At 37.2% G+C, this 25,460-nt stretch overlaps 1 protein-coding gene across 1 annotated transcript in view; it reads left to right on the plus strand.

Annotated features, from left to right (window-relative positions):
* LOC129254287 (uncharacterized) overlaps positions 1 to 22,881 on the plus strand; it is a 45,733-nt gene extending 22,852 nt beyond the window's left edge. The window contains exons 15-27 of the mRNA XM_054892739.2: positions 4,155 to 4,329; positions 4,907 to 5,046; positions 6,346 to 6,499; positions 8,498 to 8,683; positions 9,522 to 9,704; positions 11,353 to 11,495; positions 13,259 to 13,456; positions 14,239 to 14,365; positions 14,886 to 15,008; positions 16,224 to 16,365; positions 17,596 to 17,774; positions 19,311 to 19,371; positions 20,415 to 22,881. Coding sequence (XP_054748714.2) covers positions 4,155 to 4,329; positions 4,907 to 5,046; positions 6,346 to 6,499; positions 8,498 to 8,683; positions 9,522 to 9,704; positions 11,353 to 11,495; positions 13,259 to 13,456; positions 14,239 to 14,365; positions 14,886 to 15,008; positions 16,224 to 16,365; positions 17,596 to 17,774; positions 19,311 to 19,371; positions 20,415 to 20,494 — 1,891 coding nt within the window. The 3' untranslated portion in view covers positions 20,495 to 22,881. The remainder of the gene's footprint in view (positions 1 to 4,154; positions 4,330 to 4,906; positions 5,047 to 6,345; positions 6,500 to 8,497; positions 8,684 to 9,521; positions 9,705 to 11,352; positions 11,496 to 13,258; positions 13,457 to 14,238; positions 14,366 to 14,885; positions 15,009 to 16,223; positions 16,366 to 17,595; positions 17,775 to 19,310; positions 19,372 to 20,414) is intronic.
* The last annotated feature ends 2,579 nt before the right edge of the window (positions 22,882 to 25,460 follow it).

The raw sequence follows: 25,460 nt of genomic DNA on the forward strand, positions 1-25,460 counted from the left end.
ACGAATCTAAAGGAATGAAAAATTCCATGTTCGATGTGTTAAGGTCACTGTGTCTTGAGCTCCCATTGGAGTGATTCAATTCAATTCGCCAACACCAGGCGTCATGAAGAGCACTTGAAATACTGGTAATATAGTTCATCTGTGGGGCTTAGCTAATTAAGCTGTCCAGCCACGGACATACCCTGGTCTGTATGGGGCATTGTTGGGCCAGAAGAAATAAGATTTGATCGTATGAAGCGATAGGTAGAAATTACACAGCATTACATAACGTCTGTTGGTCATTTAACGTGACTCCACTCTGGGTGAAAGATAACACCTGTTAACTTACACTATTATACCATAATTTGATCCTGTATAGCATTACATAAACTTGTTGAAAAGCAAACACTGCAAAGCAAGGAATTTTATAACCGTGGGCATGTATGATGTCAATTGCATTTGATGAAATAACCAGAAGCAGTTATTTTTTCATTAATCATAAACTGAATTCCTCAATGCTGAAGTGTTGTTTTGCCCCATTCTATAAGTCTCTCTTTTTAGTGTCTGTCGTAGATATATCTATATTTAATCCTATGTTCTTACATAGCCTTAACCTGATTTTATTTTCTATAGGCATACTAACATATTTCCTTTGTTGTGTATAATTATCTTACTTGTGTTTAATTGTCAAAACTTGCTTATCAAGTAAGTGAAAAATTACAAATTGCATCGAGATGTTTGATGTTGTTATTTTTATCTTCAATCCATTGTTCAATGTTGGGAACAAAGATATTTTAGAAGAAGGTTTGTAGAAAAAAAATTTCAAATTATATTTTGGCTTGAGCTATATATTGGCTCTATGCGAATATTGCATTTTTCTGCATGATCCCTTTTGTACAAGTTTTTTTTTTTTTCTTCAAATGAGCTTATGAGTAGAGCTATCTGTATGTGTTTGCTGTTATGCATACCTGTTCTGAATTTATTTCTGGCTTTTAGAATAGTCTCTGATTGTTTTTAGCCAGCATCAATGTTTACATTTTTTTTTTTTTGGGGGGGGGGGGTAATGTATTTGTTCATTCATGGATCATAACATACATTGGATAATGTCTTTTGGAATCATAATTGTGTCAAAACAAGTTTTATGACTAATTTTATTGTTAAACATGAAAATAAGATTGAGATCATTAATAATGATCATTATACTTGCTTATATAGCACTCAACACTTATTTTATCAGAAGTCTCTAAGCACTTTACAGTAATGCAGCATAAATACCCTGGCTTAAGCAGAGCAGCTGTGATGCGTGCTGTGTCTCAAGGAAAGAATTCCTACCAGGTACCCATTCACCTTACATGGGTTGAGTGAAGCACAGTGTGGGTAAATTTCTTGTCGAAGGAAAACATGGCATGGCTTTGAATCGAACCTACGTCCTCAGATTGAAAGACAACAGTCATATCCACTAGACCACAACACCCCCACATGTTGCACATGTTTACAGGCTTAACTACTCCATATTAAGAAAATTCAAGTTTTCTTAATAATAATTTCCTGCAAAAAATAATCTTTTAAATGCGTGGGTTACTTTTCACAACCTACTGCTCTGATTTGCAAACATTGGATAAGCTTTAACATGACAGAAAATGAGGATTTTCAAGGGCTCTTTTGAGCATTTCGGGGATGAAATTGCCCCGAGCTTCCGTGTAAATTTTTCCCTGAATCATATGGAGCAAAGAATTTGCTTATATCTATTTTCTATACTGTTTACTTGCAGCAATATATCTTTATTTATGTTTTCTTGTAAACTTCTAGATTGCAAATTTATCTTTATCCTTTTTTCTGAATAATAATCCATATCTAAGATTTTAGTTATTATCTATGTATTACTATGAATCAATATATGCTTTTATTATGTCTTGTAAAACTTCTGGAGTATAGATTCAGCTTTAATTATTTTTTTCTGTGGTGCCCCTTTTTGCATAATTGCAGACTCGTTCTGTTGTATGTATTTAGAAAGGTCACCGATCGTTGCTGGATCATGTTATGATCATCTATGTTTGATGCATTGTATCGCTTTTCCTAGCCCACCAAGACTAGCACTGCCTCTCTATGTGGCCTCTTCTTTATATCCTGCCAATATTGCCAAGTTTAGCTCCTCGGATTAATCTCAGACTAATGGGGCGTTGCAAGAAACTTGCGATCAATTGCAAGTCAAGTTTAAGTCCCAAAATCTTCAGTTCAAATTTGCAACTGATTGATGGTTGATTTCTTGCATCAACAAGTACAGTTTGGTTTTCTTCAATTAAATTTGATCTATCACTTGTAACTTTGCATCTGAAATTTGCAATTGATCGCATATATTTTCTTGCAACACCCCCGAGGAGACATTTTGTATTTACGTGGTCTACAAGCAGTTGGTCTATTTCTCGGATAGTCTAAAAACATGACATTGGCTAAACCCATTAGGTGTCCTATCGATTGTGTCTAATTGCCATTTTGTCTACACTACACTTGGTCTATAACCCAATTAGTCTAATTCTCATTTAGTCTAATGCCCAGTTGGTCTAATTCAAACTTGATCTACTAATTATTTTCAACGTTGATTCATAAATATTCCATAGGGAGTGTTTCATGAAAGTACTTGATACGACAAGTCCTGTTTTATCCGACAGTTACCATAGTTAATAGTGCTTCTAAGCCAATCAGAATCAAGGAAAGTTGTCAGATCTGACAACTTGTCGGATGAAAATGTTGATGAAACGCTCCCAGATCATAAGCGGATATTAAAAGACATTGATATAACCTAACTGGAATTTGACAAAATTGTAAATGGGCTAAATGGCTTTGGACCAATGGTCCAACTTGTTGGATGAAAATGTTGATGAAACGCTCCCAGATCATAAGCGGATATTAAACGACATTGATATAACCTAACTGGAAATTTGACAAAATGGTAAATGGGCCAAATGGCTTTTGGACCAATGGCAGAGACAAATTGACTGTAGATGAATTAGGATTAGACCATGTGAGATGAGACCAAGTGGAATGTTGACAAAGCAGGTGTAAACTAAGTGGTAATTTACCAACAATAGACACACAGGGAGGTCAGTTTTTTTTTAAATTCAAATTTTATGACTTACCTAGATGACTGGCAATCATGTGCAAAACTGTGTGCAGAATTAGATATAATCCTTGGGACACTTGATAATAAAAAAAAAATGATGAAGATCTTTAATTTGATGTCCACTCTTATAGCTAAATAAGGTCACTCAATGTGTGTAGTGCAGATTGCTATTTCTAGTTCTTGCTTACTTTCTTGCTAACATGTACTATAATGCGGACGTGTATCCGGGCAGTAAGAAGAAAGATGTGTATACATTGCATTCTTATCTTGTATTCTTACATGTAGGTATGTATACATTTGTACTGTATGCTTGTCAAAATAATCAACCTTTTTTGTATTTCCAACCCCATTTTTCTCTATTCATATTTCACTCCATGAACTGTTCAAGCCATAATAATTTGAGAGCATTACAATATTTTTTTTTTATCCTGGGGCCTGTTTTATAAAGACTAACAACTTGTGTAACTCTTGAATTATGGCAACTATGACATCAGGGCTCAACAGCCATTCACTATGAAGGATTTCATGCAGATTACAATAATGGCAAAATTACAATGGTTGTAAGTGTTTATGAAACAGTCCCCTGGAATAGAAAACAGAAATCAGTTCAGAAAGGTCCTACATGTAAGAGTTCATTATATTATGTATGGTATTGTCCTACTACATCTAGTATAGTTAATGTGCTCTATAGAAAAGGATGACTTTATTATTTCCATGCACATGTTACACAAAGCTGCATATTTATAGGATATGCTAATTAAATGTAAGAATTTTGTTAAGTTTTGAAATCTTTATAACCTTGAGAGAAAAAAAAAGCTGCTGATTTTTTAATAGTTATGATTCATCCCACTAAATTGCTGTAATAAAATAAATGTTTTTAATGTTGAAGTGAATGGAAAATGAAGTGCAAGAAAGAACTTGTTTGAATGCCTCTTATATTATCTGAAGCAAAAAATACCAGTGCATGTCAGTTTTAAGAAGAAATACAATGTAAAAAATGAGCCAAATTTGATATTCAAATGAAGTCGAAATCTATTATCCAATCAAATGACAGGGCTCAAACCTTGGCTGAAGGGTCGTTCTTCAACCAGCCAATCATGAAGCACTACTCATTCCCAAGCACTCCGGAGGGCAATCTACCCGGGGGCAGGAGAGCAAGCCACGGTCTGAGTGGGACACTCTCCCTCCTCGGACAAACGCACGACACAGACAAGAATCTAAAAATTGAGGTGAGATTGTGTGTTTAGCGTGTTCTTAGGATGTGTCAATCGGGTTCCATGACACATTCCTCTGGCATTTTGTACTTCCATTTTAAGTCTGTGCACTTTATAAAACCTCATACAAACCTTACATAGGGAGTGTTTCATGGTGCAAATAGTCTAATTTTCACTCACTAATTTTTTCATAGCCAATCAGATGCAAGGATTTTGGTAGCTTGTAACAGTTGCCAGTGTAAATCACTGACCATTTTTTGTTTCATGAATTGTTCCCCTGGGCTGTGTCCTGTCATTAGCACATATTAACCTGAGGACAGTGCTTATCCTTGGGTGATTCTGAACCAAACACTGTGTGATACAACAACCTTACCATAGGGCGCCATGACATTTGCTCCGGCGACAATTGCTCTGCTCTAAATTCCACACACTAGTTATTATTATTATTCTTTCGTTTGTTTGTTTATTTGCACAAGGTTGGCAGCTGTGCTTAATCTCTAGAGAATAACAGTAATTTAAATGTTTGTTATGTAAATGTTAAATAATATTTTTATTGTTAATGTTATCATGATTATTATAAATGTCACTACAGACAAGGAACTTGCTAGAGGAGTCCAAGAGCACCTTGAATGACCCCATTCAACCATCAACTTGTACCGATGATGATGACGAAGATGTTTCCCTTTCAAGTGAAGCCAGATATCTTCTAAAAGCCTACAAATCTCTCACTAGGTAGGTCCATAGAGTTTAAAGAAATCACTGCCATTTGGTCTAAATACTGGTCTCATTCTCAGATTATCTCCAACAGAATCTATGAAGTTTACTATCAAATTTGGTTTAATTGCTTTTTGGTCGAATACGGGTTGGTCTGATTCTTAGATGGTCTCTTGCAGATTCTATGAGGTACACCATACCATCAAGTTGGCCTTTTTTGTCTGATCAGTACTTCAGTTTAAAGTACTCCCCAATTTGTATACAATGAGATATTTCAAGTTCAGTGTTGACTGTTTGGTGTTGATTTTGTGCCAACAGTTTGCATCAGCACAGCACCAAACTTTAAAAAAAGTGAAGCTGGTCCTGGGATGAATCTTACTAGGTGTTATGCTATGAATAATGTTATTGGGAACATGTTTGTAATCTCACATTAGGTGTTGGAGCAATGGAAAAGCAATCTAGATTACGCCTCTAATATCAATATCAGCACAGACACCAAACTTGAAAAAAATCACTATTTTTATGTAATGATCTAAAGGTTCATCAGCAATGTATTTGGATTATTTAGGTATTTTACATGTATTTGCAATGATGAGTGACACTAATGAGTAGAATACTTCTGGTATCCAGTGAAAACAAGCTATCCAGTGTAATTATAGTTATCTTTAATGGTAATTATTTATTTAACCATGCGATATGCCACAGTAGTGCATGGCAAGTTTTGTATTTAGGCCTATGGAGGAGCCGTGTTGTAGTGGTTCTGACTCTCGCCTTGTAAACAGAGGGTCGTGTGTTCCAATCCCACCGCGGTCTGGTGTCCTTTGGCAAGGCGATAATCCGCACTTTGCCACTCTCGACCCAGGTGCTAAATGGGTACCCGGTAGGATGTGAAAGTCATTGTAGCTTGTCCAGTACTGTGTGCACCTCACCGGTGACTGACTGGAATACTCCCCAGGGAGTGGAGGATGTACACACACTGTGTGCAGGAATGACTGATTTAATCCGATGACCGAGGTAATAATGTATCTGTAAAGCACTTAGACACGTCGTTCCGATGTATTAAGCGCTATATAAAAGCGGATTGTTATTATTGTGGGAAATCTGTCAGATACCGACACATCGTGCAGTATGCTTGATACTGCCTAGGAAAATCATGCAGACCAAAATAAACTTTTTAATGCACTACTATTAATCATTAATACCGAATGATATTGATAATATATTTATCTTAATGCAATATAATTTTATTGCACAATTAAATTGAACATGCATAAATTCCATCAATGATTTACATTATATGTATGTATGCTTTTTCAGGAACGATAGGGATGCATCCAAGTTAAGCACGCCGTTGCCATGGTTAAAGGACCTTCATTTGGACTCTCTGACCAATATATTACATCAGATAATGCTCCAAACAGTCAACTCTCTGGCAAGCAGTAGATGGGAACTCAGGAGAATGAGCCAGCAGGTAAAACAATAACCTGTGAATCTTTTGGGCTGTGGCTTTAAGGCTGGCACATACTACACGATCCAACTACGACTTAATTTTTCATGAAATCACACTTTTTATTGAATATGAGATTCTCAAGAAGCAATATTAATTCATTTGGAATAAGTTGGGCATAATGTTCGCAATAATAAAATCAGAATGCTACTTTGCTGCAAGCAAAGAAAAGTAAAAGTTGAGAAAAGTAAAAATGAGGTACAACTTCCAGCCAATGATGACTTCATTACGATTTGGAGTTTAATTTGCATACAGTCCTACAGGGAAGCTCAAAATAAACCGGAATTTTGATTTTAGTATTCATACTACTATTTGGTCATTAAGATTTTACAGGTTGGAATGGTCATATAAAAAGCTATTACAAATATCTTTGATCCCAACAGATTTAGTGTGCTCCAGGGCCCCGTCTTACAAAGCGATTGATCCAGTCAACCCGCAACTATGGAAAGCCAGCAATGTCAACATTTTGTTCAAAATATTGTCTAAATATGCTGTATATTCATGCTTTCATTGTTTTCTTGACAATTCAGCGTGCTTCTCTTTGTTTGCAAAGGACATTGTGCAAATTTCTGGTAGGAAAAATTATGACAATGATAGATTTCCATTTACTGTAAAAGTGGAAATTTTCGCGGATTTCGTGGCAAGATCAGCGAGCACAAATTTATGAGCATCTTGCAAGTTTTAAACCATGGTTCAATTGCGCGTATCGTTTTGGCAAAGAGACTGCATAATTTGACCTATAGAGGGAAACATTTAAGCAAGCAAGCGTTAAGCAAGTCGCAGATCGGTATTTAAATTATGATTTTGGTTGAAATATAAGTTGCTTTTTGCTGTTTGATTGGTGAGTGTTAAGATCTGTTTAGTTTTTAAGAAGACGTCTTGTCGATCGCCCACTGGTTTGTTGATTGATCCCATGCACTTTTAATAGCCGTAATCCCCCCGGTCCTAAACCTGGTGCTCGGCCGTCCATACCAGGCCAGCAGCGCCTCCGTTTTGCCTTCCCCGATGTCGGACCCGCAAAGAAAAGTTGCACTAAATGTCACAAAAGCTCATGATTGGATCAAAACAATGCTGAATTATGCCGCTTTAGAGCTAGAATTATGATCAGAAAATACAATCTTGTTGCTGAAATGTTAATTAAAACCATTCACAGATGGGGAAGGAGGAAGTGACTTCGTATTTATGAAGTGTGCAGCGCGAATTCAAGAACCCGCAAATATGTTTTGAAGTCGCCAAGCACGAAAAGTTAATCCCGCGAAAATAACAGCGTTTACAGTAGTTGAGGTTGATTGGATCAATCTATCAAATCTTAGCTCAAAACAGATAATTTTGATGATCACTAAAACAAAAAGGCATATGTGGGACAATATTGCTTTGAAAAACACCTGACATATGATGTAATTCCATGCTTATTTTGCTCATTTCTCAGCAATTATGCATTTTCTTCCAGATCCACTTGGTACATATTTTTTTATCTATACATATACAAACACTTGGGTAGTAATGTTATTGGATTCTGTTCAAATTCATTTTGAGATCGTTACCACAACTGGTATTTATCTTTAAGGTTCTCAAGATGCTCATTTCTAATGCTGTAATTGTTGAAAAGATAAAAAAGATTGTAGTATCCCAGCCTGTAATGAATGATTTGAATGTCAATTGATATTAGAAGTTTGGAAGATGTTAATTCAAATTGGCTATCCATAGTTAAACCACAACTTTAGACCAGAGTTTAAATCCAACCTGATTTCAGAATAAGAGTTATTTTATTTGATAAAAAAGTAACAAAATTTAGCAAAAACACAAGAATAGATGTAGACCATAGAGCCTTTTAGAATTTTTTTTTTGATTTTTGTTGTTAAAATGTGTAACACTTTAAGCTCTGTGGGTATACCAGTTACTGGTATCTTTTCCATATTCATGTCACATCACCCCGTTGACCTTTGACCTTATCCCCTCCAGGCCTTGCCCCTGGTGGCGGAGTGTCTTCGATGGTACCACCCTGAGACCCTGGTGAACTTCTGGAAGCAATGCTTGACCTCCGAGGCCAGCCTCCTCTGCTACGGTGCTGCAAATACCTTGAAGCACAGTATCCAACATGCCAATAGAATGATGCAGTATCTACAGCAACCTGTCGCAGGCTGGAGGGTAAGACATTGACGCATATTCCTATATTTTATAGTGGAGTTGTCTTGGTGTGGTGGTTCATTCACTTGACTCTTAAACCAAGAGTCAAGGGTTCAAATGCCACCCGGTGCTATTGTCCATTGGCAAGGCACTTATCCACATTTCTCAGTCTCCACTTAAGGTGTTAAATGGGTACCCGGTAGGATGTGGACATCAATGTGATTAGATAGGCATGTGTGCACCTATTAAAAGCTGTTGCCTGGCCAGGATGTTCCCCAGGGATTGGAGATCTTGCATATTTATATGTGGAACAGTGATGGATCCTATGACCAGAGTAGTATTACTTACAATGTAAAGCGCATTTAGAAACACGAAGTATGAAAGGCCATATAAATGTATACCTATTGATTATTAGTATTTCAAAAGAAGAATACATTGTGTACCATAAAATGTCTACGACGATTGACAATTTTCTCTCCTCCCAAAGAAACTAATGAAATATTACTATGTTTATTATGCACTTGTGCAGTTTTTTCTAATCGCAAATACATAAACTAAAACTTTGTGAAATCATGAAAGTTAAGCTGAAAAGGATCACACTGTAGTCATCAACACAGATATTACACATGGGGGCAGTGCATTATTATTGGATGGAAAATGACCCACACACCTTGCTTGAATACTGTACTTGTTTTGGCCTTTTCCCAGCAATTACTTATTTCCTACCAGAATCCTTTGGCACATATGTTTAATTCATACATACTAGTGCTTGGCAGCTATTTTATGTTTAGATTGTTTCCACAAATGGCATTTATGACTAACAGTCTTTCTCATCGCACTTTTCTTCCCTAAATCGCAGAGAGACTCTGAAACCTGCCGTCAGGTCTCAGCCACCATCGTAGTCACCGTCACACAGGGTCTAGCTGACTATGCCACCACTGCCAAACAGCTCATGGAGAGAGAGGTCATCGACAAGCTATCTGTTGTCGCCATGGAGATCCTCCTTATCTCGTTGGCCCACTTTGAAGAGGAACTAGAACAGGTAGAGTAATTTGACCACTTTCCTGACGATGGTCTTCCTTGAATTAAAACATTGTAGAGGGGTTGTGTCTAAAGTTCAAATATCTACTCAACACTAATGTCCTTTTGAAAGACATTAATCTACATTTTCAGTAGATACTGGCAGAAAGCAATCCTTGAATGTTGCTTCTGCAGTAATTGTTTTCAAAGTGTACCTAACAAAGCATGACTACTTTATGGTTCGTGGTAGCTGTAAAAAGGGATAAAAAATAGAATTGATTAAAAATGAAATTCATGTTAATCGTCTTTTCATGAGCAGTTCTCTAGTTTTCTTCTAAGCTAGGTACATTTCACAATTCAGTCTTCTACGAGACCGTAATGTCTGTATACACACAGTCTTGCTCTTCAAAACATGTCCTCCATTGCGCCAAATTAAATCTCTTTCTTGTCGGAGGACATCAATGCCTCTCTAGCTCATCTAACTCTGCAGGTTGGGTAGTAAAAAGCTTTGACCTGAAGTATCCCACAGGAAAAAATCCACAGGGGTCAGGTCCGGGGGCCCTGATGGCCATTCAACTGGACGGTTCAATGCAATCATGTGGTCCCCAAACAGGTTGGTGAGCCGATCCTTGACGATTTGCATCCCGTGTGCTGGGGTACCATCCTGAGCCCACCAAGTGCGTTGAAAACACCTGTCCTCTCCCTGACGATACCTTGGCACATGATCGATCGCTTGAACATCATTGTTGGTCATTCTGTTGTTCTCTTCCCTATTGAAGTTGTTACGGAAGAAGAAAGGACTGATGATGGACCCTTGCCCTTGGCCCTTCCCACCATGTTACCTTGCCTCTGTTGTCATTCCTTTGGTAGTCGAAATCACAAGATGGTTGTCTTCATGGTCGATATGCCCACATGTTGCGGGTGTTGTGGGTGGTCATCAAAAAATGGTGGGAGCCACTGATAAAAGCCTGAGCATTGCGGCAGATCTCCGGAATGATTTGATGACGCTTGATCATTTGGTATAAATGAGAGCGAAGATCTAGGGCGAGTAACCCTGTTGAATGTGGAGGAGGGCTACTCTTGTTCGTTACGGCGTCTACTTAACCTGCCAGCTTGATGATTCCGCAGGAGATTCCTAACCGCATGATGATTTAATGATGATGAATGTTAGCATCTGACCTTCCTGTTCTTCTTAGTCCTGATCTCCCTCTGTTCCTGTTTAGGCTTGTTCCGGTAGAACTGTACTTCAAGACACTGTTGTTCACTGCTGCACATGATGGGCATCTTGTATTTGGGTGCACTTCACGAACCCTCAGGAGGACTGCTGACCTTCTTGTTCTTCTTAGTCCTGATCTCCATCTGTTCCTGTTTAGACTTCATTCGGTAGAACTGTACTTCAAGACATTTTTGTACACTGCTGGGCATGATGGGCATCTTACATTTGGGTACACTTCACAAAACCTCAGGAGGACTACTGACTTATCCAATATTTGCTAGCAAAAGATGAAAGAAAAGAAAAAGCTCTTCAGTGTGTTCTTGAAGCATTCAGTGATATTAATTATACATGGAGATATCATTCATGATAAACTATTTTACAGCATTGAAATATCTACAGTTTAGACTGCATGTAAACTCCAAGAACCAATTTTTTTCAACTGTCTTTAATACAGGAGAAGGATTCTCTTGATGAGGCACTTCACCAGTTCCAAACCCGTATCTTCAGTCACGCCCACCCTGAGAGCGAGGTCTGCACCCAGCATGCCAGGTTCACCAATGCTCATGATGTGCTTATGCCATTGGATGGATTCTTATGGTGAGATGCCTTACAAGTCTTTGTCTAAAATCCTAATTTATTTCCCAACCCTGCAATTTTCCTTGAGTATTTTTTTTCTTCAAAATTGGGTTTTATAAGTTGTGAAAATCTGTCGTATCATATTATGTTGGCACCACTGGAAAGTTCACTTATTTTCCAAAGATTAATAAAGCTTTGATAAGTAGTCCGACAGTATATATGTGTAAGATGTATAGTGAATGCGAGAATATCCTTTTATCTCAGAATATATAATCTAAAAGACAAGATTTCAAATAATTAACAAGAAACATTAAAAAATGATAATCTGATATAGCTTTAAGCACACAAGAACAGGTCACCAGTTATGCATAAATTTATTTGTAACTTAATAAGAGCTTTATGAAACACGATGCTGGTTCAGGTTTATATTTGCTTGGTCGACAAGCAGTTGGTCTGCTTCTCAGATAGTCTCATTAATTGGCCCGTATTCTGAAGTCGGGTTTAACTTAAACTCAGGTTTAAAGTTGTGGTTTAAGTACGGATAGCTAATTGTTACATAAATCACTAACGGTAGAGATATCATATTTCAGCTCATTTGGCTCTCAAATAATTCATAATTGTCTAGGAAGTATAAATAGATGATTGTCTTCACCATTGATGAATCAGGAAAGAGCACAGTAAACATAAGAAACATACAACTTAATAAAAAGTTTGACGCTCTTGGCTTCCCATAATTTTAGCACAGATTTAGACCGTGGTCTAAGTTAAACCTGACTTCAGATAATGGGCCATTGGGTGATATTCTGATGGCCATGGTTTCGTTAAACCTGAATTGACTTAGACCACACTTTTATGGAGTGCCAGTTGTCATCTCATTTACCAATTAAGAATTATTCTTATACTGCTGCAAAAAGTTGTCCCAACAAACAATTGAGTCATGAAATGGGAAGAATAGGAAAATACAGAAATATGAATTTTCATGAATTCATTGATACATCATAATTCTATGAATAAAGAAGGACTATCATAAAGCTCAGCATTCCATTGAAGTGTAGTTTACAATTCTAGTTTAATTAAACTAGGGTCAAACCTAGGTTTAATTATCAGAATACCATCCCTTTTGTCTACTATCAATTTGGTCTACACTTGGTATTATTCACCTAGAGTCTAATGCTATGTTGGTCTAATTTCCACTTTGTCGTCTAATTGGCCCGCATTCTGAAGTCGGGTTTAATTTAAACTCTGGTTTGAAGTTGCAGTTTAACTATGGATAGCCAATAGTGGCATAAATCTCTAACAGTAGAATACAATGTATCAGCTCATGTTTCTCTCAAACCATTCTTAACTGTTTCCGAGGGATTAATAAGATAGGTTTCTTCACCATTCACAAGTTCAGGAAAGGTAAACATAATAAACATGCAATGTAAAGAAAATTTTGACAATTTTTTACTTTCGATAATTTTAGCACAGAGTTAGACCATGGTCTAAGTTAAACCTGACATCAGAAAAGATTTGGTTTGTTAACAGTTCATCCTACCATATAGACTGAGTGGTGATAGACCAAGTAGATAATTATTATATGACATGGGTTTAGCCCACCCAGAATTAGACAAAATGGTGAATGGGCTAAATGGCAATTAGATCAAATGGTCAATAGATGAGCTGGTTGTAGACGAATTGGGATTAGACCATGTGGGATTGGACCAAATGGGAAGCAGACAAAACAGGTGTAAACCAATCAGAAAATTAACCTCAGCTGGTGAACACCCATCTTGACTTTTCAGTTGTTGCCTCCGTGATGAGAACGCAGCCCCTCACATCAGGCAGCTGGAGCGCTACGTCCTCCAGGAGACGCACTGTCTCATCCTGGACTACCTGAGGCGATGTAGTCCTGGCACAGCGAGCCAGACCTTACCTCTGTACCTGGCCCTTCTCCAGGACTATCAGCAGGATGAAAGCATCTCAAAGACTCTACTGGATGGGTAAGGGGAAAAAAATCTCTCTTTTATTTAAAAAAAGAAAGAAAGACATTTGGGTAATACTATAAAGTTTCTAAATTTTCTCAATTTTTCCTTCACTTCATGAGCTACCCAAGTGATGATAGTTCTAGAAAATTTCAGTCTTTCATATGAAGCACACACAGTGGAGGCAAATCTTTTCAGGGAGGTTCAATATGTAGGGGTTCGCATCTACACACTTTATAGAATTTGCCCATTTATTGATTAACATCAGGGTCTCATTTTATATTATTGTAATGATGAAATGCACAATTTCTGTTACAAATTTCTCTTCAGCAAATCAGATTGAAGGGTTTCAATATCTTCGAACTGTTATTGAAAATTTGTCATTATAACAAGTTTTATGAAACAGGCCCCATACTGTTAAGAATTGTTGGTAAGGTTCATCTGATTTGTATGAGAAGACATGAGAAAACATTCTTTTATATGAGGAAAAATTTACCAGCAACTACGCCATCTGAAGCAAAGGTCTGGCAAAACATGTAACATCGCAAGCATAAGCTTACCAAAGCAGTAATTTTTTTCTTGAATTTGTTAAAGGAATTTTTCCCCCTTTAAAACTATTACTTAAATTATTAGTTGGAGCACTGACATCATTACCCATAGATTAAATTACACTGCACTTTTATTTTTGTTTTCAAAGTGATTTAAAGTGTTGATTGGTACCTATTAATGTAAATGGGTATGACATGAGTCTTTTTAAATCATCTCAATTGACTGTCATATATTCTCTCCTACATCTGTAGATGCTGCCTGTTAGTCACTAAGGTCAAAGGTCACATCACGGAGAATGGCAATTCAGAGATTCCCAAGGAGTTTGATAACAACCTACAACTTTCCCTGGCTCTTATTGCATCACTGATTAAGATCAAGGTATGTGGAGGGTTCGTTCAGTCCTTGGAAAGTTTTTTAATATTCATTTTTATGCCACTGCCCACCATAGGTAGATGCCGGAAGCATTACAGAGATTTTTTTTTTTTTTTTTTGGGGGGGGGGTCGTTTGCTATTTGACTGCAATGAACAGGTAACTAGGTGTGTAATCTATTCTTGGGGCCCGTAACACAAAACTTAGCAATTATTGTAGAACATTTTTTATGATTGATTGCATTAACTATAATGTACAATCAGTCGTGAAAACCAAGCGTACAATTAATCGCTAACCTTTGAGTTATAGGACCCTGGTCTTGCAATGGTCTGGGTATAGATTTCGGCCATGTGCAGTTGAGAATCCATCAAGTTAACTCTTAAAAAATATAGATTGTTTATGTGGAAGGTTCTTAAATCAAATCAAGAACAGGAATGAATGCCGAGATTTTTGACAGGTTCCATAGAACATTATGGACCAACTGTGACTTGTGATGTATTTTTTTTTTTTTTTTTTTTTTTTTTCCAGACCCTGGATTTATCTACCATGCGACAGATGCTAGAGATGTACCAGGATCTTAGTCTTTGCATCCAGACCTCGGCACATCTGCAGAAACTTTTCTGTGCAATAGCCTCAAGAATAGATCTAATAGTAAGGTTTTACTTGACAAAAGTGCTGACATGGGTTGAGAGGATTAATTCCTCAGTGTTTTATTCTAGCATTTTAATTGGATGTGTCGGACACATCTCCAAAGTAGTTTTCTCCACAAAAGCTTGGGGAATAGATTATAATTCTACTAAAGATCTACTTGAACACAGTGGATTCAAAACCATAGTGCTGAATTTGAATGTTTCAAAATATAACCTTTTATCTTGACTTTTTCACATCTCAAAAAGAGTTTACTCAGCAAGAGTCTAGAGGCAAGGCCTTATTCTATGGTTCATGCGACCACAGTTGAATACATCTGAAGATGATAAATGAGTTCTAATCAATACAAGTGCCAACTTATGCTCCTTGGTTTAAGTAATTTTCAGCTACTTGTCATCTTATATTCCACAACATATGCCTCACTCAAACTATGTCTGGGTCCTCTTGCTAAAAGAATCGCATCTCCAAATATCAATCACAACTGGATTTTTATCCAATCTAAAAAGAGCATTTGGGACTGGTTTAAATTCAACTCTGAAACTGGCCTCAGATCATACTATGATGATATCACCATAACAGTCAACCTTGATTTCACAAACTTTCCCTTGCTGATCACTCCAACAGCATATTGGCTCCCCATAGTTATTCATATGTTTTAAACATGAGTTTGATTTAAATTCGACTTCAGAATTTTGGCCGTGAAGTTTATCTTCACTTAGAAGTTGCAGAGTGGTTAATGGATGATTTAAACTGTTTCAAACTATCATATTTTGTCATGTCCTTGATGCCACTTAATAAGTGCGTTTTATCATCAAACGTTCAATAATATTGCGTAAAATTCATTGTATATGTAAATATATATTGAATGTGTGTGATAACTCGGCAAAAACTAAATTTTTAAAGTGTGATGCCTTGAAACCTGAACGAATGCCATTTACCCAAGCTGGAATTGCCCTTGGCTATTGTTGTTCATAAGCTTTACAAGGTTCATAAGGTAGTGTGTATTGTCCAAATAACTATATAAAAATTTTACATGGTATTTTGATTAAACATCACATGAAAAAAAAATCAATATATTTATATAAAGTTAAACACTGACACATAGAAAATGATCATCTAAAACATATCACAAAATTACAATCTAGAGACAAAGTACTGTGCAGTAGAAGTACAGCCCTTGCTCAATCTGTAACCTATCTCTTTGTGACTTTCATCCAGCCTCTGACTAAAGTGTCCCTGAACCCAACTGATGATAATATGGCTGGTAGACTAGCACTGTTTGCATCGAATGATATTCCGGCTAGTCCTGTTGATACCATGAGGATATCAGATGATGAGGACGATGATGATGACAGAAAGGGTGAGCATAGCCCACCTCCCTCTCTTCCCTCCCCCCACCCTCTTCTGTCCCCTCACTCTCTTCTCCCTACTCCCTTCCTCCACCCTCTATTCTCTCCACATACTCCCTCCCCCTCTCTTCCCTCCCCCTCTTCTCTTCCCCTCCCTCCCTTCCCCCTACTCCCTTCCCCCCACTCCCCCTCCCTCTCCCCCCTCTTCTCTCCCCCTCCCTCCCTTCCCCCTACTCCCTTCCCCCACTCCCCCTCACTCTATTCCCTCCACACACTCCCTCCCCCTCTCTTCCCTCCCTCTTCTCCATACCCCCCACCCTCTTAGAAATTATTTTTTCTGAATCGGTGGAGGACAGTTTCTCTCAATCCCGAATTCTATCAATGAAAGATTTTTTTAAATGTACTGAGAAAAAAAAATCATACCACTTCTAGTGTAGAGCACTGTGTCATTCCTGAATAAGAGGTGTTCAAATTGAGCTGCAGGTAACCATTGCACCTTCTATAGAAGCATTTTAATCCAACAATGACCAGGGCCCTGCAGCACAAACCTTGGCGATTGATCGTGGGGCTGATTTTTGTATGATTGAATTGAATATTGCGTATAATCGAATGCAAAAATTGCCCCCACAGTCAATCGCCAAGGTTTGTGTTACAGGGTCCAGGAACCAGTTAGCATTGTTCTTTCTTATCCTCCAGTAATTCATGTGAGCACCCTTAAAGATTAAGATAATTGCTGTTCATGAGTTTGATTTATGGAATAAACTGACTCAAATTGATTGTCGTTTATTTTCTATACATGTATTGTAATGCACCGATTAGTGTATCCTGTAAGATTATTGAATCACTGATATGATTATAAATAGATATGTATTTACCAAGAATCTCAGGTACTGCACAGAGATTTATTAGAATCCTAGTACAACATAAATTCTGTAACCACTTTAATCTATGTTTGTTATTTTGAGAGTAGGGTTATCCTATTACATGTACTTATTTCATGAAATACCATGTAAAAGAGTTGTGAAAGGAAGAAAAAAATGCAACAAATCGATAGGACTACATGGAAATGTTCGACTGAAAACGTGACATGCATTTCTTTTGCTATATATGTCATTTAAAAAACAAAACAAACCCTCTCCAATTAGAATCAGTTGGTCCCTACACGAACCCTATAGGATTTAAAGAGCATTTAATATTCAACATGTTAGGTATCTTACAAGTCATCTGTGTGGCACTTTCAGGTTCCAGTCATCCCTTGTCCGAGTCTCTGGCCCTCAACGCCAGCAGTGGCAGCGGCCAGACACCACGCCTCTCCTCTGGCAGTGATCAAGCCTCCAGAATGGCAGGGGTTTCCCCGTCTCCAGGGACAGACTTTGACGATGAAGATTCCGACTGGGATAGCTGGGATGAGGATGAAGAGGTGAGACTGAGTGTGTTTTCTCTGTACCTCTGTTGAGCATATACAGTGAATACCATGAAACATTTGTATAGTGACCTTTGTAGACAGGGGGCTGCTATAGACAGGTTGTTATACACACAATCTTCCTCCATTGGAATCAGTTTTAGTGGTCACTGTAGGCAGGTGGCTGCTATAGACAGGTTGTTATACACATAACCTGCCTCCATGGGAAGCAGTTTTAGTGGTCACTTTAGGCAGGTGGCTGCTATAGACAGGTTCTGTACACATAGTCTGCCTATGGGAATCAGTTTTAGTGGTCTATAGCTCTAACCTCTCTCTCTATAGCATCCACCTGCCTATAGTGACCACTAAAACCGATTCCCATGGAGGCAGATTATGTGTAAAGAACCTGTCTATGGCATCCACCTGCCTATAGTGACCACTAAAACTGATTCCCAAAGGCAGATTATGTGTATGCTATAGACAGATTGTTATACACATAATCTGCCTCCGTGGGAATCGGTTTTAGTGGTCACTATAGGCAGGTGGCTGCTATAGACAGGTTCTTATACACATAATCTGTAAATCCTCATAAATATTATGCCACTGAACCATATTGAAAAGAGATTAAGATAATGATAGTCAACAACCCCTAAGCAGTATGAAAGGTTACAAAATAGAGGGAGATTCCGTGTCTACAGAACTTTAATGTGAAAGGATTATCAGATCAACAGAAAGGATTATGAAAAGGCCAGCTTTAAATTGCATCCGGTTAGGTATTCATTTTGTTAAATTGCGGGGAAAATAAGCTCTTTATATTTCTTGAGCACAATAACAGCAGTAGCTGGGGCTATACATAGAATTGATTTTCTACAATCCTTGACAACTGGGGTCCAGGGCCCATTGAAGGGCATTGGAAGCTTCAGGGCCACTAGATGATCTCTGGTGCCATCTGAGCCTTGTTTTGGCGCTACAAGCTCCTCTACATCTATGACTCTACTGAATCCTAGAATGTAGGTTTTCAGAATGCTCAATGTTGATTCCTTTCATTATACAAGAAATCTCCTGATTTATCAATGAAATGTCCCTCGAGATTGAATTGAATTCATTCATTTCCATAAAAAATATACAAACTAACCAATTATGTTATAATAGAATTTTAATTCACCATACCTTAATTCATTTTGGGGGGGGGGGTAAAAAGTGAAAATTAAAAAGCAGTATATTTGTGATGTTTGATAAACCCATAAATAAAAAAATTAAATACAAAGTGATGGAATAGGAGTACATGTTATGATAGCCTGTAAAGATAATATTTTATATATGAAGAAAAAAAATTCCATCAGTTTGATATGGTATAATATTATACGATACAGGCTACACCCACCAACAAAGTTGCATCATTTGATCATTCAAGTTGGCAGCAGTGCACCTCCTATCATACTTCATCTGTTGCTTCTAAGTGTTTCAGCTATATTGATGAGGGTAGATATTACAAATGTTTAGACTTCAATAGGTATAGGAACATTAAAATTATATTATTCATCATCTTCACAGGACCAGTCTGTCTTTCGAGAGGCCATGTCGGATTTCCTTCGCCAACTTCAAGGATATCTTGGTAAGTCAAAGGCCCTGTAGTGCGGCAGTCACATTCCCGTGACTCACGTGCTCGAAAGCAGCTATTTTTCTGTATTTCTATACAAACCAACTACATGTTGCTGGTACAGAAATTATTAAAAACGGCTGTTTTCGAATCGCCGCACTGCAAGGGAAATGGGGCCATATCACAGAAGTTTCGAATGGATCGCGAGCATGATAGAACAAATCTGATTGGTTCCTGGCCAGTGTTCTGAGCAAAATGCTCATGCAACAATGATCTTGATTGGTCAATGACATTTAGCGACAGGCTGTGATCAATCACAATCAGTCAATGACAACTTCACAAATCCTTCATTTTAATTCGCCACGAGACAATGTTGCCATAGTATTTTGCAATTTATGGACAGGCCCCTGTTTCGTAGAACTTGCTGTCAATAACAAGTCATAGCTGTATTCTGTGAAAAGTTTCCTCTTTGTCAATCCAATGGCAGGATCTTCGAAGCAAATGAAAAAAAGTGGAATATTTCAAGTATTTTTCAACCCCAAGTACATACAGTCGTGCTAAAAAGTTAGTGAACCCCACCAGAAAATGCACTCCTTCATGTTGAGTGTTGAATGGAGACGAGAAGATTACAATGTTCGGCAAGCCCAGAGAAACCAATTATATTGAATGTAATATCTGATCACCTGACTTCCCAATTAAATACCTAAAACATGGCAGAACTTGAAAACTTGAAATATGTTCATTTTGTGGTTGGGTTCACTAAATTTTTTAGCATCACTGTTTGTCTGTTATGCAACACAGCAAGCGTGTTTCCTCTAGAACTATTCAATAAAATTTTGTGAAATCATTATGTACGTACCTGAATGTAAAATGTGGATAATAAACTCGGCAAGATAGCGATTTAATGTTGCAGATGTCAGTCAAAGAAGACCTTGTTCTACAGGCAGTGTTGCAATTAGCAGTTATTAGTGTGTGATGCTCCTTTGGTTACAACAAAACATCAATTCATTCAAGATGTGAACTCATTAATGCTGTTCAAATTAATTTTGTCTTTCCAGGAGCTGACACATTCCAAGCAGAGTTGACCCATTCCAGCAACAGCGAGCGACAGTTCATCAGACACTTGCTTAGCAATTGAGAAACCACTTCTAAGAATTTTTTTGAAGAAGAAGTAAACTACAAAAAAGGACAACATGTGATTGATGAATCCCTCATGACTTTGCTCATTTGAAGGGATCGTTTTACTTTCATTCAGGATCTAAAGATATATTTTTTCTCTTGCAGCTAATTCTGTAACCACCATTGCATACCTATCAGTCTGACAGGAATCACCAGATATTTTTAAGGTAATCGGTCGATTGATCGGTGCAATAATGGTGACTGTAGTCGTAAGCGTCCCTAGGTACCGTAGTGTATGAATAACTTTTTTAACTTCCTGCGAAACATGAAATGATGCTTATGAAATAGAATTTCAGGGTTTCCTCTTGAAACATTATTGCATTCTCTGACAGTATATATGTAGGGCACCACAGCACAGATTTTTGCAAACCTCCACTGTTAATCACTCCCTTTTAATCATTTGATTATCGAGCACTCTCCTGGAGAGAGATTCATTGTGTCATATGCTAGAATTCCGTGACCGATTGCCTCAGTCGGGTTCAGCAGCTTGTAACATTAAAGGGGAATGAAACCCTTGGAACAAGTAGGCTTGTGTCGAAACAGAAAAATCAAAGAATAAGAACAAAGAAAGTTTGAGAAAAATCGAAGAAATAATGAGAGAGTTATGAGCATTTGAATATTGCGATCACTAATGCTTCAAATTGGCAATGCGACAAGGATGTGTGATGTCACATGTGAACAACTTTTCCTTTGATGGACTATAAAATACCCCCAAAATGTCTCTTTTTGCTTTTTCATATGGTGATACAAACTCTTTATCCATGATGTATTCTTTAAAAATCTGTACTACATGCCCTCCTATAGAAAGAATCTATGCTCTACTGATAGATGTGAAAAAAGAGGCAGTTTAAGTGAAATATATACTAAAGTAATGGGGAGAGTTGTTCACAAGTGACATCACACATCTTTGTCCCATTGCCAATTTGAGGATCTCCATAGCATTAGTGATCGCAATATTCAAATGCTCATAACTTTCTCATTATTTGTCCGATTTTTCTCAAACTTTCGTTGATCTTTTTCTTTGATTTTTCTGTTTTCACACAAGCTATCTTGTTCCAAAGGTTTCATTCTCCTTTAACATATAACTTCTTTTCATTGTAGTTCCGATGGGCAGTGCACAGGAGTGAGTCAGTTGCAATCAAAATAGAATGAATAGGTGCATCCCTTTGTGTCAAGGGTTTTAAATTTGGAACACAAATTTGCAAACATGAATTCTATAAAACAATCTAACCCCCCAAATCTATAGCTACTCATTATCTCTGACAGAGTATAAAGAAGGAGCATGGTCTCAAACCTACCTAAAATCATGATATCCACAATGAAATAGCAGACATTACTGGGAAAATGTATCTTGGACTGGTTGCATAAAGAGTTGCAATCAAACGCAACTTGATTTTCAACCAATCAAAAGTGTGTATTATTGACTTGTGATTGATTTTTGTTGTTGCATTCAAATGCTATTCTTTCTGCAATGAGGCCCTTATCTGATATTTGATAAAGGGGGGGGGGGATGATACAGTATTTTATCCAAAGGCATGAATATTTGCCTACACGTAAGAGCTATATTTTTCTCCTGTATATTTTTAATTTAAAGAGCATCTGAAATAACTCTGTTTATTTTAGTAATCTTTACTTTTTACAATTATAAAAGACTTCATTTCGCAAAGCGATCAAATTGTCAAGATTCGTATTTCAAGTCTGCAGTTGAACCTGTGCAAAATATATGTAGATATTGACTGTGGTGGATTTTCGTAGTGTGCTTCAGTAATTGTAAAAGTGATTTTTCATTGCTTTGGCCATGCCATACACAAAAATGTATGCGTGGTAAACATGGTTATGTTTTATTGCTCTCTACCTCAGATGAACATTTGTACAAATTCATTTTGAGTTTTGAAACAAGATCAAGTTTATTTTTTTTGTCTCTTTACTGTAGTAGTCTGTACAAATTTTAGTCAGAATAAGTTGTATCACAATTTTAATCAATGCACTCAGTGTGTGTTTAAATGGCCTTTAGAGACTGTTCAGAATTCATTGAATAATCTTCATCGTACTCCTGAAAATACATATACATGTATGTTACAAAGGCCAGTGTATCATTGTGTATAGCCAAAACTTTCACTCTGAAATATACTCTGAAATTTAAAAGCTTTTTAGAGAGTCCTAGTGTGCTGTATCATATCCAATAGTTAACATTTTTCTTTACAGATGATCGCTTTTCATGCATTGTTTATGTGTAGAAAAATGTTTTCAAGATATTGGATAGTCACCCTTCAAGAGACACTAATATTTCTTTAACTGGAACTTAAGCCCAATGCGCACTATGCGATCCAGTGCAAAGGTTTTTTTTTAATAAATTGCATTTTGTATTTAAGTGTGAAAATTCCAAGAAGTCAAATTATTTCATGTTGAAGTTGGCATAATGTTAGGAATAATAAAATCATAATCTTGCTTTGCGGCAAGCCCTGTGGTCGGAGTCCATATCAGCTTCAAGTCGCAGCCGATGATGACGTCATTACAATTTAGATTTGAATTTGATTTTAATCCTACAGAAAGGCTCGAACTGGACTGAATTTCGATTTCAGTAGTCCTACCACTATTCTGAACTCTGATCGCTAAAATTTCATTAGGTGGAATGTTTATATCAAATGTTATTACAATTTCTTTGAAATTTGAATCGCATAGTGTGCACCGTGCTTTAAAGACTGAAATGTGTATAGTTGTTTCTTCCAAATCAAGTTATATAATGTTATCATCTTGGGAGATTCCCCAGCGAGGTATGGCTAATGAATCGACACCCGAGGACGGATATTTGTTCTAAAATCGTCTCACATCGGATTTCTGGGTATGAATACCTGTTTTGAAGTGGTGTCCGGTGGGTGGGGTGAATAAAATTTTGATAGATTTGATGAATTTACTACTTTTTACTTCCTCTTTTCTGTCATGAAATCGATTCTTATCTTTCCTATGGACACTCAATGTACTCTCCTATGCGTAGTGTCTGTAATACACATTAATCTTATTGTGCTCATGGCGGTCAGTTTCAAAAGAGGTGGTCGACTCACTGTACATTTACTCTTGAAATGTTCTTGCATTGAAAGCTTAACATGAAATGGGTTAATTCTTATCAGCTTGTACAGGGATCACCCGGTTCCAGTAGGCAATGGCCCGTATTCTAAAGTCGGGTTTAACTTAAACTCTGGTTTAAAGTTGTGGTGTATGGGAAGCCAAAAGTATCAAAATTTTTATTAAGTTGTATGTTTCTTATGTTTACTGTGCTCTTTCCTGATTCATCAATGGTGAAGACAATCATCCATTTATACTTCCTACACAATTATGAATGATTTGAGAGCCAAATGAGCTGAAGTATGATATCTCTACTGTTAGTGATTTATGTAACAATTGGCTATCCATACTTAAACCACAACTCTAAACCTGAGTTAAGTTAAACCCGACTTCAGAATACGGGCCATCGGGTTAAGCTGTTGACTACTGAATTCTGTAATTCCCATAGGCTTTTTGCAGGGACTATCTGGTTCCAGTGAGTTCAAAATACATGTTGTTATGCATGATAATTATGTTTTGAAAGTAAGAATAGACATTTCTTCTAATGTGAGGGACTTGGTAAATAGGTATTTCATGGATATGTTAATGAATGAACTATAATATAGTTTGTATACATTATTTGTTGTAATGTCTGGTAAGTCTCTGGCAATCTTTTGGGGTTGTCAGGAACAATGTTCAAAAGATATGCATTTTTATATAAATATGTGAGTAAAAAAAGTCATATCAATAGAGAAGAATTCAATAGTGTGCACTGAAGAAGTATCATTCATCTGTCAGTAGAGAAGAAGTGCATGTTGTGAACTTTGAATGGATGAAGTAGAATTAGACTTTAGTAATTGTTAAAAAAAAAAAAAAAGTTTTGTGAAAACCATTTTGGCATCTACATATCCTAATTGGTTGTTAAATCCACAGAATCTGTAGAGGATATAGGATTTTGAAGTAGAGGACAAATAGCAAATGATGATGATGAGGGGTTCTTTCATAACACCGGTATCTGCCTCTGCTGGGCGCTCATGGCGCTGCTTGCTCAAAAATGGGAAATTCTCTTCAGTTTCAATGTCTTTAAAGAGTGTTTAGAATCATCATTCAGTTCAAATACTGTCCTAAATGTGAAATTAGAGAGTGTGCAGATTACAGTTTTCTTAGGTTAGCTGTCTGTTTATAAATATGTATCCTCAATGGGAAATTCTCAAAATATAGAGAAGGGTGCCTTGCCCTTCCTCCCCTGCCGCAATCCAACACTGCCATATAAGCCTGTTCACGGTTGTAAACTGCGCACGAGCAGAAAAGGGTCATTGGAGACAACCATGAAGGTGGCTTTCAAATTCACTGACATAGGCATTTGTGATTTGATGATTATTCATGTATTCCTTTCAAAATATTTATCACATCCAAGCTGAACAGTAATAAATAGAGCCTTCATAATCACTGGTATTTGACAGTAGCCTAAACAATAGTCAAATGTGCCAAAGGCAGACAATAAAACAGATTTCCAAACTTTATCCCTGATGTACTATTCTAGTCACCTGGTCTATACAATGCCTTTAGTTCTTAGAATTTGAAATACTCTACCGGTAAAGCTTACGCAACATCTACATTTGAAAATGATAGTGCTTATCCTAATGAAAAATCACAAAGGTCATTTGAGAAAAGTTGATCATGAGCTAACCGTGAACTGGCTTATTGCCCCCATGTTTCTATCAGATGCCATCAGGATTTATTCTCTATGGTATTCTATATAATACCAGTCTATAAACAGCATAGGTGATTCTAGGAGAAAAATGAAATAAAATAAGTAGTCTTAATTTTTGTGTGTGTACGAGAATACAATCCTTGTGAATATAGAAGAATTTGTGATATAA

This window comes from Lytechinus pictus, chromosome 2, assembly GCF_037042905.1.
Source record: "Lytechinus pictus isolate F3 Inbred chromosome 2, Lp3.0, whole genome shotgun sequence".
In the NCBI taxonomy this organism is placed as follows: domain Eukaryota; kingdom Metazoa; phylum Echinodermata; class Echinoidea; order Temnopleuroida; family Toxopneustidae; genus Lytechinus; species Lytechinus pictus.